Here is a 13,426-nt window from a genome sequence, read left to right as displayed (position 1 = left end):
ACCGCCAGGGACGCGCGCGGATGCTGCCCCCTGCCGACAGCTTGCGGAGTGACAGTCCTGGAGCCCGTGCCCCGTCAGGCCCGCACGCCCTGGCGGAGAGGGTTGGGGGCAATCCCGTTTCCGGCACTCGCTGGGAGGGGGCCCCTCACGTAAGGGTCCCTGCATCCCGGAGCTGCAGTGAGCTGCTGGCATCGCGCTGGGCACTCCTGGACCTTCTCATGTTATAGGCGATATGATTGAGATGTAGACTCCAAAAAAACCCAACCGGACATGGACACAGTCCCACCCCAATCACATACTCATGAAGTGACCTGGTGTACACCAGACAGGGAAGGACGGAGGTGTGAAAGCACGGTCACAGCGTCTATTAGGTGCCAGGTGTGTGCTAGGGACCTGGCACACTGAGACCCAGCTATTCACTTGAGGTCACGGCTCAGCAGCACTATTTACCATTCAGTGCGACATGTGACGTGACGTGGCACAGGAATAAGATGACATCTTATCCCCCCCCACATCCCCCAGAACCTGACCATCTCTTGCCCACTTTGAAGCAAAACTCCTGGACCATTCTTTCTCAGCTCCTCTTTCCAGTAAAACTTTCTGGGGGGTGACGACACCCTCTGCTGCCTCACCTAGATTCCTGTGAGATCCTTTACTCAAGGGCTGGAGTTTGGGCCCCATTACCTTCCACAAGACTAGGGCACATCACACTGGACTGTGCCTGCCTCTCAATGGAAAAAGTAACTGTGGTGCGACCCACCACATAGCATGAATGTGGGAGTGAGATGGGTCAAGGCAATGCCTGGCACAGGACATGGCCTGGGTGAGTGCTGGCCACTAATGTCAGGATTGGTCAGCACTCAACATCCTGCTCTCCCCATTCCTGCCATGTGGCAGGTGATTTTGCAAGAAACTGGGTGGGCACAGCCAGCCCCTCCTGGGTTCCTTGACACCAGGAGCCTTACAGGTCCCACACTGCCAGGGACTGGGGAGGGGGAAATGACCCTGGTGTCATCTCAGAAAGCTCACTGGCCCAAGAACAGAGGCGATGCACTCTCACAGCAGCTTTTCCAAGGGTAAAGGAAATCTTTCGGCACCTATCTGCCTTGTCACGCTTTCCTTCTCAATTAGGCTAAGCCTCGAAGGGAAAGGCAGTCCTGCACCTGAACAGTCCTTATCACAGGGCTCTGTACAATGTCATGTCCTGTGTGCTGAGGCCTTTGCCCTGCCCCTCGTCTTCCAGACACCCATTTCCTGCCAGGTTTCCAATGGGCCTCGTCCTCCCTTAGCTGACCCCTCCTGACCGAGCCTAGATGCAGGTCCTCCCCTGGTCAATGCAAAGCCTCCATCCACCTCCACACTCCCCACCTGACCCCACCAGGTGCTCCACAGGCTAGGCTCCAAAGGCACCCACAGCCCTTCTGTTCCACAACAGGTCAAGCCCTGACTTGGAAGTCATCCTTAACGTTGTTTTAACTTCAGATGGACCTAAACACTTCAGACAAAAAGAGTTCAGTCTGAAATTCCAATCTCACTGGCACCCCGTATATTTACTTGCTACATCCCACAACCTGATGGTCCTCCTCTTCACACTGTCTGGGATTGGCACTCTCATCTAAGCCACCATCCTGGCTGGTGTGTCCACCCCACTCTACACCCTAGAGAACCCTCCTCACTCAGTAGGATGGTGGGGGCCTCCAGTGCTGCTCACCCCAGACCTGTAACCACAAGCCTCCCTCCTCCCATGGCCTGGTTAAACCTTCATCCGTCTCTTCACCTCCCAGGGACCTTCCCTGACCACCCCATAGAAAGAGATCCCCTTGCCTTCTTTCCCCTCCCCCATCCTTTCCTGATAGGGGTAGTAAACATTACTGTTACGTAAACTATTTTATTTAAATAAAATCAAAGGCAGACCCTTTTCCCATACACAGTAGCACATGCACTCCCACGGCCACCTCAAACCCAGTGGTCCTCATCGTGACCATCCTGTCTCAAACCTGTTAACAGAGACACCTTCCACGTGAAGGTCCACTGCTCCCGTCGACCGCAGTGCACACAGGCCTAGGCATCAGCCCTCCTGCCCCGAGTCCAGCCATCAGACTTCCCAGGGCGGGACAGAATGACCGGTTCCCCAAGGCACCCAGACCTGGTGTGGATTCCCCATCTTGCCCCCCAACACACAGCACCACCAGACATTGGAGCTGTCCCCTGTGGAGAGCGGGTCCCCTCCCCACATTCAGGGAGCTGGGCAACCATACCTGAGCATTCCCCAAGGGACCATGGAATAGGTGGTTTGGTTGGGAGAAAAGCACCAGATTCCCCACTCTGTCCTGCAAGGGGTGCTGATACTGGGCTCAGCAACCTCTACCCAGAATAGTACCACCTACTCTGAGGCAGGGGTGGCCAGGGCCTCAGCCACTAGAAGCTCCTTACATCTCCACCCCCACCCAGGACCATTACAGGCCCAATAGCACCATGGTGACGCGAAGGGCCCAGTCCTATTGGAAAAACGCCATGCACACGGGAGCCTGTGTGGAGTTGGTGATGTCCCCTACATTGACACTGGTGTTGGGTTTCACCTTCAAGTCCCACTGTGGGGCACACAAAGTGGCCTGGGTTGTGAGCAGGGAGCACTGAAGGGGCTGGGGTGGTGTCTCCAGAGGCATCTCGTAGGTTACACACGGGCAGACTGGGACAGAGCACAGGGCTGTCAGCAGGGCTCTATACCACATCCCTAGGGCCCTTGGGAGGGAACCATCCACTCAGCTCCAGCGCCCACCTGGGATGGGCCTCCCTGTGCCTTCTGGACCAAGCAAGTTTCCTGAGGGGGATGGCCAGACTGAAGTACAGGAGTCAGGATGAGGCAGCAAAGGGTGTGGAAAGACCATGAGGAGCCAGGAGAAAGAACGTGAGGGCCAGAGAAAAGCCTAAAGGGGCAAGGCAGAGCTGTCACCTGTCACACTTTGGGAGGGGTGGACCTGACAAGGTTGACACAGCCAACCAGACCTCTGCAAGGGCAGCGAGGGCGCAGGACAGGAGTCAAGAGTCTCGTCACCCACGAGGGCCGCCCTGATCCAGGCTACAGGCTGATGCTGCGCTGGTGACGGCCCCCGCGGCTCCCGCTCCGGGGCCCCAGCTCCTGGCCGTCCAGGCTGGCGTGGTCCGACAAGCCCCGCAGGTGCTCCACTGAGTCGCACTTCTGCAGATCGGAGGCCACGGTGCGCAGGCTCAGCAGGCTCCAGGAGTCTGCGTCGGGAGCAGGGCCAGACCCCAGGCCTCCCTCTGACGCCCCACCGTCAGCCCCTTCAAGTATCCCGCTGTCCCTGTCCTCGCTGCCATCCGGCACAGCCTCAGCACCCACCGGGGAGGAGCGCCGTGGGGCCGGGGGCTGAGGGGGCAGGCCGCGGCGCCGCGCGTGGATCTGCTCGCTGATCTGCTCCAGGTTGCGCAGGGCCACCGAGTATCGGGTCTTGGCCTGGGCCACCTGCTGCTCCAGCTCTGTCACCCTGGCCTTATGCTCCTGCGTAAGGAGGCAGGGACAGAATGAGGTGATCCAGGAGGCACTCCCAGGCCCAGGCCGTCGTCCCCACCCAACACAAACCCCGCGCCAGGCCCCACCCTCCTGGCCCCAGAAGAAGCCCTGTGGTCTCCCTGCCCACGCCCAAGCCTCATCCCCCATCCCCACTCACCCTTCTCCCCACAGGGTGCCCTTTCCCTACCTGGCAGGCTCCTCTTCCCCATTCTTCCTGGTTTCCCCCAAATATCACTTTTTCTCTTGCTCACCTCCCTTCCGCTCCGTTCTCTGCCAGAAGCCACCCCGATCCCACTTTGCATTCCTGTGGGGTCCATCCCACCACACTGACCCTGGCTGGGGGAGCAGACTGTATCCCTTTCCCCGCCCTCTCCATGCCCACCTGCTGCCCCCCCTTCAGCTACCTCCAGGATCTGGCTGAACTGGGCCTTCAGCTCAAAGTACGGGCGGCTCTTGCCAATAGCGCGCCGGAGGGTCTTCTGCAGGGCCTGCACCCGCGCCTCTGCCTGCTGGCACAGCCGTGTCACCCGCTGGTGTTCCCGCTCGCCACGAAGCCGCTCCTCCTCCGCCTCGTTCACCTGGCCCAGGTGGGGCGGAGGATACACATCACTGAGCTGGGACACACTCCAAATGTTACCCTGGGGGAAACTCCCACCATCTGCTGAGCTTCGAGGGTACAGATCTCCTGAGACACAAAGGACAGTAGGTCCTCGCAGCTGCCTATTGTTATCAGCGCCACCCACCATTCGACCTTGCTGCTGCCTGGAGAGGGCTCTGGGATCTCTGGACCAGTCGGGAGCCAGTTGGCAGTGTCTGTCCCAGCACATCTGCCATAGCCATCATCTTCAGGGAGCCCTCAGTGCCAGGTGGGGCTGGGGGACGACAGGAGGCAGGGGCCCGAGGATGGAGAGCCACAGCTCTTGGCACGGGGTTCTCGAGTCCAGCAGCAGGCAGGCACGTCTCCAGACACCTTGCCACCTTCCTGTTGCTGTCTGAAGCAGTGGCCCCGGACTAAGCTGCACACGGGGAACCTGACGCTGCGCTAGGCTAAATGTCGCTGTCCCCCAAATTCCGGTGCTGAAACCCTAACCCCAGGTTGATGGTACTGGAGGCAGCCCTGTGAGAGGTGATGGGATCATTAGTGCCCTCATAAAAGGGCCCTGGAGAGTTCCTTTCCACCAAGCGAGGACACAGGGACAAGACAGTGGTGTCTGGAAACCAGACACCAAGTTGGCCTGCGCCTTGATTTGGACTTCAGCCTCCATGACTGTGAGAAATCGACGTGTGTTGTTTAGGCCGCCCATTTGTGCTATTGTGTTCTAACAGCCTGAAGAGACGGAAACACTTGCAAGGTGAAGGCAGCAGACTGGAGCTGGTGCCCGCAATCTTCCCGCTCCCCGGTCTCCTTCAAGTGGCTTAGAAGTGATACAAAAATTATACTTCTAAAACGAAGGCACAGTAGCAGAGCTCAGAGTCAAGAATGGGAGAATATTCTGAAAACAGAAGTGAGGGGTCACAGCTAAAGAAAAGTTGCACGTGTTGAACCCAGAGCAGCAGCAGGGGTGAGGTGTTTCCCATATCTGGGGCTGAGGGCTCAGCGACGCACTGCATCACAAGGCCGTGTGTGGGGGCCACACAGGACACAGCAAGGACAGGCTGTGCCTGGAGCAGTTGAAGCTGGGGGAAGAGTGGAGTGCAGGACACAGGAAGGAGCAAGAAGCGTGATGGGTGGAGTGGCAGCAAGAGGGGGAGCTGGGGAGGGTACCTGCCTGCGCTGCCTGGCTCACCTTGCAGGTGGCGTGGTTGAGCATCTCCTGCCACGTCGGGTCCAGCCGGTTCTTGTCGGCCATGACGCCCTGCTCGGCCACAAACACCATCTCCCGGGCAGCATTGTGCATGCTCACAGCCCGCTCGTATCGCAGGGCCGCCTTCTGTGTCTCCTGCTGGGCCTAGGGGGAGAGGGCTGTCAAGGCAAGAGCCCCGAAGGACCCCCAGTTACCATGGATACCCGTCCTGGGGGAGGATGGAAGACTCATCACACTGTTGGCTTCACTTCTCAAACTGCACTAAGGATGAATGCGGAGGAAGAACATTCTATAAAGAACATTTGGTGAGGATATCGCCTGAGAGGAGTAAATGTAGACAAAAATGGAAAAGGATAACGTTGCCAGTGGAGGGCGAGTGTGTGAGACCCAACAGTTTGAAAGGCCGCTTGTTGGCCTTCTGCCCTGGTGAGCACAGAAAGGTCCATGCCATTTTAGCTGAAAGGTGGTCAGGCACTGAGTGTCTCAGGAAGCAAGCCGCCCAAGGCCTTCACCATTCCAGCAGAGGAGCTGAAGGATGCCATCAGACAGGGGCTCAGATGCTCTTCATAGCCACACTTACCAAACAAAAACTGGTTAAATGAATACAGTACATCTAATACAAGGAAATATTAAGCAGCCTTTGAAATGATAGCATGATGTATGTTTATTGACATAGAACCATGTCATAATGTAAATAAAAGGAATAAAAACAGCATACACTGTATAATCCTATTTTGGCAGGATGTATACAAAAACAATTTTTAGGAGTCATCTGTATTATATTAACCATGCTTTTTATTTTCTGTATTTTATAATGCACTGCCACCTGGGGGCCTTGCTTGCCCTCCCAAGGCTGGTTAATTCCTAGGCATGACAACTCCCCTGTGAGCACACCTTTCTCATGCCAACCAGTCAGCCAACGCCCACCACCTCCCTGGCCTGCTCACACATCAGGCCAATATGACCCCGCCCTAAATCACCCAGGGCCAGGTACCAGAAAATAAGGACCAGCACCAGTCTGGAGCATGTCCCAATTACTCACTGTCCCATCCTACATTTGCTCAAAGTTGTCTGCCCTGCCCCACCCGATCCTCCCCAGGAAAACCAGGAAAAAGGCCGTGAGCCAAGTTTCCCCTTGTGCCTTCTGCCTCCTGGTGGACCCAGGTGCTTCCCTGTGTGGCCTGGCATGGCATGGCATGACCCCCGGGGTTTAGCAACTGGAATAACCTGTTCTATCAAGGCTGTTGTCTCTCAGCCGGTCACCTCACCATGCTTGACCAAAGCAAACCCCAGGTTCAAGAGTCGTAAAATGTGCTTGGCAGGATTTGGGGTGATTTTGGTTTCCTGTCTTTATGGTGTTTTCCAGTTAGTTACAATTACAGTCTTCTCTTAGTGAAGCCATGTTATTTGTATAAAGAGAAGGGCGAAGAGGGTGAAGGAGTGGAGGGGTAAGCAAATAAAAGAGAGACATGAGTCAGGGGAGAAGACTGAGCAAGACAGGCAGGCGCAGAGCCAAACGTGCCTGCTGGCACACAGCAGCCCAGCCGTACCTCCTTGGCCATCCGCCGGGCCTCATAGTAGGGCCGGGCCTTCTCGATGCAGCTCCCCAGGTGGGAGCCCTGCATGTTGAGCTTCCTCGCAGACTCCTGCAGGGTCCTCCGGTAGGTGGTCCTGGCCTCCTGGCAAAGGGACAGATGTGGGTGCAGGAGCATGTGTGTGGTCCCAGTCCCTCGTCCCTTGTTGCTTGTGCCCAACAGGGAGAGGCAGGGCCAGCACCCAGGAGCAGCCAGGGGGAGTGAGGGGTGCACTCACATCCAGCTGCAGCTCTGCCTGGTTGATGTCCTCGCTGGCCTGGTTCAGCTGCTCCAACTCCTCCTGCCGCAGAAGGGGCAGTCAGGACAGGGAGAGCCCCCCACCCCGCCACTGCCCCCTGGCCCAACACACTGTCCCCATCCACCTATGTCTGGGTAGGGAAATCCCCACTGTGATGATGAACTCAGATTCGGATGATACAGGCTTGTGCCTGTGCTCGGCACAGACCACCCGAGAGGCCACACAGGTGGGGTGGTGGCCTGCTGGGCAGTAGGGGTGGCAGGGTCAGCAGCAGGGTGGGCCTGATGCGTGCACAGGAAGCAGCAGTGCGGGGACAGAGAGATGCTTGGTGAGAAGCACCAGGCCACACACAGGGGTGGAGAGGCCATCTGCAGTGTCCCAGGGAAATGCAAGATCAGCAGTCATGAGGACCTGGTGGGTAACTGAAGCCAGATTCGATGAGGGCAGAAGGCCCGAGACTTGCTCAGGCAATAGGGTGACAGCGACCTCCGGTCCCCACACGGCAGATCCTATGGGACCCAGAAAGAGCCTTGGGGAGAAGTCACCAGACACACTGGCCCCAGGAGCACCTGGAATGGAGCAGGGCGGTGTGCTGGCCCCAAGTGTTTGTCCCTGCCCTTTGTCAGTCAAGTTCCTGGAGCCCAGCAGGCCAAGGACACCCCGATGCAAAAGCAGTGTCCCCAGGAATGCCGGGTGCTGAGGGCCTCGCCTGTGTCTGCCTGCTGCCCATGGCCCAAGGATGGACACACTTGGTGTGAGTCATGCTATCTCTGCCTCGCCTGGCCCCCCAACAACCCAGCATATGACCCTTTTAGTCCTTTGATTTCGATGCCCTCCTCAGGCCCCACAAGATTTAGGTCAGCAAGTTTGAGCCCAGGACACCAAGCTATGTGCCCTGGTCACAGTAAGAGGAAGAAACAGAGCAGACCAAGAGCACGGGTGTGATGGCACACATGCCCATCCCAGCGCAGACCCTACCTCGAACCTGACGCTGAACTTGAAGGAACACCACCATGCAAGAGAAATACAAGTGAGCCTCACGTGTACTTTTTAGTTTCCTAGTAGCCACATTTAAAGAAAGCAAAACCAAACAGATCGAACTGTAACTTTTGGTTTAACCCAGTATGCCCGAAAGTTTATCATTTCAACATGTTATCAGCATAAATTATTAGCAACGCTTTTACTTTTTTAAAATACTTCATGTTGTCTTTCTCTCTGCCTTTGAAATCCACACACAGCTGACCATCAGGGCACATCTCAACCTGGCCACTGGCGACGGCTGCCACAGAGGACGGTGCGGGTCTAGAAGCTGGTGCACATGGCCATGCGGTCAGTCACACAACCCGGTGTCCAGAAGACAAGACCGTCTGGAACTACAGGCACCAACACGGCTCTGGGACTCCAGGGGAGGCCCCAGGGAGCACCCCAACCAACAACGAACTCTTGAGTTTCAGTGCCTTCCTAGCAAGGACGTCACTTGCAACTAATGGGATCACCCTCATGGGCCCTCAGAAGAGGTAACTCCTGTCAGGGTGAAAGGTCACCTGTCCCTACGGGCCCAGCTCGTGGCTCACGGCCCATGGGAGGCACGCAGCCCTCCCAGCTCATTGGCTTCCACAGAAAAGAGACAAGGGGGTGGGGCATGGGGACACAGTTGGGGCTGGGTCCGGGACCTGCCCTTCGATCTGCTTTCCTGCAGCTGTGACCACCGTCATAGGACTACAGATGCCCCTGGATGACACCTCAGAGAACACAGGATTACCATCAACTTGCAAAGCCATGGCCCTGGTAGGGGAGGGACAGGCCTGTGAGGGCAGCACACACTGGTTCTGGGGGAGAAGAGGATGCAGGTACAGGCCACCCTGCAATGTCCCCATAGGCAAACCAAGGTCCAGACTGGCTCCTACTCCGTTCCATGGCCCAAAGTGTTCCCACGCTGACAAGGTCGTCAGAGTGGGTGGCTCTACAAGGTCACCCCACAGGAAAAGGGATGTGCGTGGCTCTGGCTACTGGCCAAGGGTGGGAATGCACACCAGAACAGCCCTCTGGCCATTCAGGCTTCTGTTCGTGAGTTCTGCTCCTTTTCCTAACATGCTGGAGGGCAGGGTGAGCAAGGGGGTGGAGACAGTCAGGCAGTGAAGCCTAGCGGAGACCGAGAGCACTGGGCCTTTTGGATGGCTGGGGACATGTTCAGTCTGGCCCGCCCCACCTGGGACTCCTGGCAGCCACTGAAATGGAAGTTGAGGAGAGTGAACTCTGAGTCAGCGAACATCGCTGATCAGTGAGCCCGCAGCCAGCAGGAGGGTGACCTTCATGGGCACTCAGTGCAGTTCCAGGACGCGGGCCACGGAGGCAGAGGCCTGCGTGCTCGGGCTGCACATGTGCCTGACCACCATGCAGGCCATCAAAGCACTAACCCAAGCTGACAGGCGGACCCTGGATGGAAACAGGGGAAGATGGCTGGGAGCCAAACAGACACTTCAGTGAGGACTCACAGGCTACAAACTTATCCTGCAGAGCCTGAAGAGGGGCGTCTGAGTGACTGTATGTACTCACCTCAGGAAAGAACACCCGGCAAAGGTGGCTGAGAAAGCCGCATGGGAGGAGACCCAGACCCACCCAGCACCACCCACCCTGCCGGCTCCCCTCCCCTGGGACCCTCTCTGTCCCACCAGCTTGCAGGCCTCAGAAAACTATACTGGGGGTCAAGACATGGACACACAACCAGTGGCCTTTCCTGGGGAACAGCACAGTCCCCAAAGGTCTGGAGCTGGCCTCCAGCTGGTTTCCCTCCAGCTCCCAGAGGGGTCCCAGGAGACAACGGGAACACAGGCGGGCGGGCTTCCTGCCTGCCAAGCCCCAGGCCCCACATCAGACAGAGCCTCGCCCGAAGTCCCAGGAAACACCTGAGCAGAGTCCCCAGCCCAGGCTGCAGGTTAGAGCCACCTCTCGCCTCCAGACTACGGTTCTACTGTCTTCGCATAGCTCAGGAACAAGTGCTCTGAAAGCTCCTTGGTGGGTACTGAGGGTTCTGTTGGTGGAGACCCACTGAATGCACTGTCGGGAGAAGACGGGCTGTGTGCTGTCAACACTAGAAGAGACCTGCAAAGATACCTGCCCCACTACTGTCCCCACCACCACCCCCCATCCAGAAGGGCTGAGTGTCTGCTGAGGCTGGAGCCCAGGCCCTCTGCGTGCCACCAATGAGGGAGGTGTGTCCTCCCCACAGAAGACACAGCGTGCCTCCCAGTCTGGCAAGACAGACTAGGGCCTGCCCACCTCTCACCCCAGTGAAACGGTGGGCTCACTAGAGGCCAGGGGACTCACAGGTGCCCAGTGCTCTCCAGCGCTCACAGAGCTCATCCAATGGATCTGCCCATAATGACAGAATGGTCTACTTCCATAATGCCACAGCACCTGGGAGCTGCATTTTCCATTTTTATTTACTTTCAATTGATTTTATTTAAGTAGCCACATGCAGCTGGTAGCTTCGTGACTGCACAGTGCAATATGGCAGTGACTCTTCCTAGCACCACCTCTGCCCATGTGGGTGCAGGGACAGAGACAGGACAGGGAATGGTGGCTCTCCTGGGGGCAGTACCAAGAACAGTGCAGGGCACGCAGTACGTCACTGTCCTCCTCCCCAACAGCACAGGGGTCTCTCCCAAAGCGCTACCCACGAACTGTCACCAGGAGACAGAGTAACAAGTCTGAGGAAAAAAATCATAAGACTGTGTCAAAAGGGTCGTGCAAATCAGCGTGGCCAACCTCTGTTTAGAGACAAAGGAACCGAGACTCGTGGAGGTTACCCGCCCAATGTGAAAAATCACAGATCACCGGCTGGAGGTCACCCAAATCTCAACCCAGGGCTCCTCTCCCAGCCACTCGTTTCCTTGGTGGACGACAAATCTGCGCACCAGCAGCAGACGGAGCTGACTTCAAAGTCACTGGTTTATGCTCACCAGTGCTGAACTGTGAGCACAGACACAGCACTCACACATCCTGGGAACCCCAAGAGGATTAGAAAGGTGCCAGAGCCAGCCGTGATTTCCCCTGCATGCACAAAAGTAATCTGACACTTTGCTGATAGGCAAGCCCAGGGACACTGACACAGGTGAGTCGCCTCCACATCAGAATCTTAGAGACGTTAGGGCCCAAAGGGAAGACTCAGCCCCAGACACGCACACATGTTCAGTCTGGCCCTCTCCTGCCCAAGCAGCTTCCGCAGGAAGCCTTTGGCAGCCACTGCCTGGCAACACTGCAGTCCAGCCCGGGCTGGCCAAGCATGTCCTCCACCCGGTCCCTGTTCCCCGCTCACCCATCGCTGCATGTCTCCCTCCCCAAGATGTGCCCTACTGACCACCCAGACTGCAAATACTCCAGGATGACACATCAGCTCCTGCATTCACCTGACAGACCGGGCACTCTCAGAGCCCAGCATGTGTGTTAGCAATGGCTGACCACGACTCATACAGCATCCCGAGCATACCAGGTTTCCTTCCAGGCTGAAAGCTAGTGCCTCCCTTACAAGATGTGAGCGCTCACCCTTCACAATGTGGATGTGCCTGGAGGCACTGTGCGTAAGGTGAGAGTGCCCCCCAGTCTCAAAGCCACGTCTCCTCATTCCCACCCACGCCGGTCTTGGAGCTAACAGCCCCTGTGTGTGTCTGCCAAGAACAACAGTTCTACTCGACAACGACTGACCTGAGTGTGCCTTGTGGGCCTGCCACCAACTTGCTGCCTCCCTTCTTTAGTGCGGCTTCAGCCACACCCCCAGGCACTCCGGCTGGCCATCCCAGACAAACCTGTCAGCACCTGTCACGCTGCGTTGCCAGGATTTGCTGACAAACCCCAGTGCATTCACGTGCCAGCTCTCCAGGAAAGCAGGCCTCTCGATCGCTCCCCCATCAGTCTCCTCACCTGTATCCTAGGGTCCAGTTCTTCATCTTCTCTTGGGGACAACTTGGCCTCACTACTGTTGCTCCCAGCGCCTCGGGACTCCTGTGCCACCGGGCTGGGGGGAATCTCATCCTCTACGAGGTCTGGCCGCAGCTCTCCCTGGGGCGTCTCCCGCCCCCCCGGGACCCGCCTGAGCTCAGCCATGCCGAGCTGGAGACAGCGCAGCCCTAGGCGCGGGACCGGATGAGCATGCTGGGACCGGGGCCCCAGCGTGAGGTTTCCTGGGCTCCGGCTGGCGAGGGCTCCCTTCTCCGAGACCGGTGAGGGCGCACAGGAAGAACCTCGCAGGCGGGTCCGGGCCGAGGTTCACGTCGTCAGCAGGGTTCCTAGAGCTCCGGCCTCGCCCGCGCAGACGTCCTCCCCGCCCAGCCACAGGGAGCCCGCGCCGCCGCTCCGAGGCCGGGGCCAGGGGGCCTGGATCCCGGGCCGCGGCCTGCGAGGAGGCGCAGCATTCGGGAGGGCGGAGGCCAGAGCGTCCAGCGCGCGGTGACAGCTGCGGGCAGACGGCCGGGCCGCGCGCAGGCTGCGGAGGAGGGCCGCTGGGCGCTGCGGGGGACAAAGGCCGGGGCCACGCTCAGCCTCGGACGTCGGCCGCAGCGCCTGCGAGCCCTCGGCCAGCGGGACCCCAGCCTCGACTCGCGCCCCGGCTCCGACCGGCGCCCACCCCCACCCCTCCGCCCTCTAGGTCTCGGGGTCCTTGTCCACGCGCGCCGCCGCGCGGCTCCCGCTCCCCTGCGTCCCACGTCCGCCGCCGCCGCGCCCAGCCACTCACCGCAGCCCGCCGGCCCCGCCCCACCGCCGAGTGTCTGCAGCCCGCGAACCCCCGAGCTCCGCGTCTCCAACCCCACACCGTTCCTCGACCCCACGGACCCCGTCCCCAGACCCCGACACAGCGAGGCGCAAAGGCCCTCCACTCACAGTCTCACCACCGCTTACCCTGCAGAGCGCCGAGATCCCCCAAGCAAACAAGCTTCCCCTCCTCCCGATTACAAGCGGAGCCAACCAAATCGGACGCGGCCGCCAGGAAGCGGAACTGCGTCACCCGGGACAACGCCCTCCCGCTCCCACTCTGCTGCAAGGCGGCCACGTCCGGATGCCCGGCCGCCCGCCCGCCCGGCCTTCGGTCCGTACAACATGGCGCCCCACGGCCGTCGGGCGCGCCGCGAGGGCTTCCAGCCGGTCCTCCACCGCAGCTGGATGGGATTGAAACATGAGCAAGCTGTGCTGAGAGAACTGAGGCGTGCAATTCAAATCGAGAGCCCCTGATGGGTAGGTAAGTGCTAGAATACAACGCAGA

At 58.7% G+C, this 13,426-nt stretch overlaps 1 protein-coding gene across 5 annotated transcripts; it reads right to left on the bottom strand.

The window, feature by feature from the left end:
* Window positions 1-1,872: 1,872 nt before the first annotated feature.
* SH3BP5L (SH3 binding domain protein 5 like) lies at window positions 1,873-13,200 on the bottom strand. 5 transcript variants are annotated; one of them, XM_081035320.1, is made up of 8 exons: window positions 13,066-13,161; window positions 12,091-12,675; window positions 7,150-7,212; window positions 6,888-7,016; window positions 5,320-5,481; window positions 3,937-4,110; window positions 3,362-3,520; window positions 1,873-3,199 (listed from the first exon to the last, which is right to left on the bottom strand). In XM_081035320.1, the coding sequence occupies exons 2-8, from the start codon at window positions 12,271-12,273 to the stop codon at window positions 3,080-3,082; spliced, it is 990 nt and encodes a 329-aa protein (XP_080891446.1). In that variant the 5' UTR covers window positions 12,274-12,675; window positions 13,066-13,161; the 3' UTR covers window positions 1,873-3,079. The 5 variants fall into 5 exon arrangements, with proteins under 5 accessions (XP_080891446.1, XP_080891447.1, XP_080891443.1 ...); XM_081035321.1 differs by having other exon boundaries at window positions 13,048-13,078; XM_081035317.1 differs by having other exon boundaries at window positions 1,873-3,520; window positions 13,066-13,200.
* Window positions 13,201-13,426: the final 226 nt, after the last annotated feature.

The sequence above is a fragment of the Rhinolophus hipposideros genome (assembly GCF_964194185.1).
Source record: "Rhinolophus hipposideros genome assembly, chromosome: 23".
In the NCBI taxonomy this organism is placed as follows: Eukaryota; Metazoa; Chordata; class Mammalia; order Chiroptera; family Rhinolophidae; genus Rhinolophus; species Rhinolophus hipposideros.
The sequence above is the reverse complement of the archived record's forward strand: the minus strand, read 5'-3'. Positions and strand labels throughout refer to the sequence as shown.

Excerpts from the sequence above, each read along its gene's own strand:
- SH3BP5L (XM_081035317.1), bottom strand. The coding sequence starts at position 12,273 with ATGGCTGAGCTCAGGCGGGTCCCGGGGGGGCGGGAGACGCCCCAGGGA. Across the intron at positions 4,111-5,319 it reads TCAACCACGCCACCTGCAAG|GTGAACGAGGCGGAGGAGGA; the intron begins GTGAGCCAGGCA and ends CACCTGGGCCAG. Across the intron at positions 3,521-3,936 it reads AGTTCAGCCAGATCCTGGAG|GAGCATAAGGCCAGGGTGAC; the intron begins GTAGCTGAAGGG and ends CTCCTTACGCAG.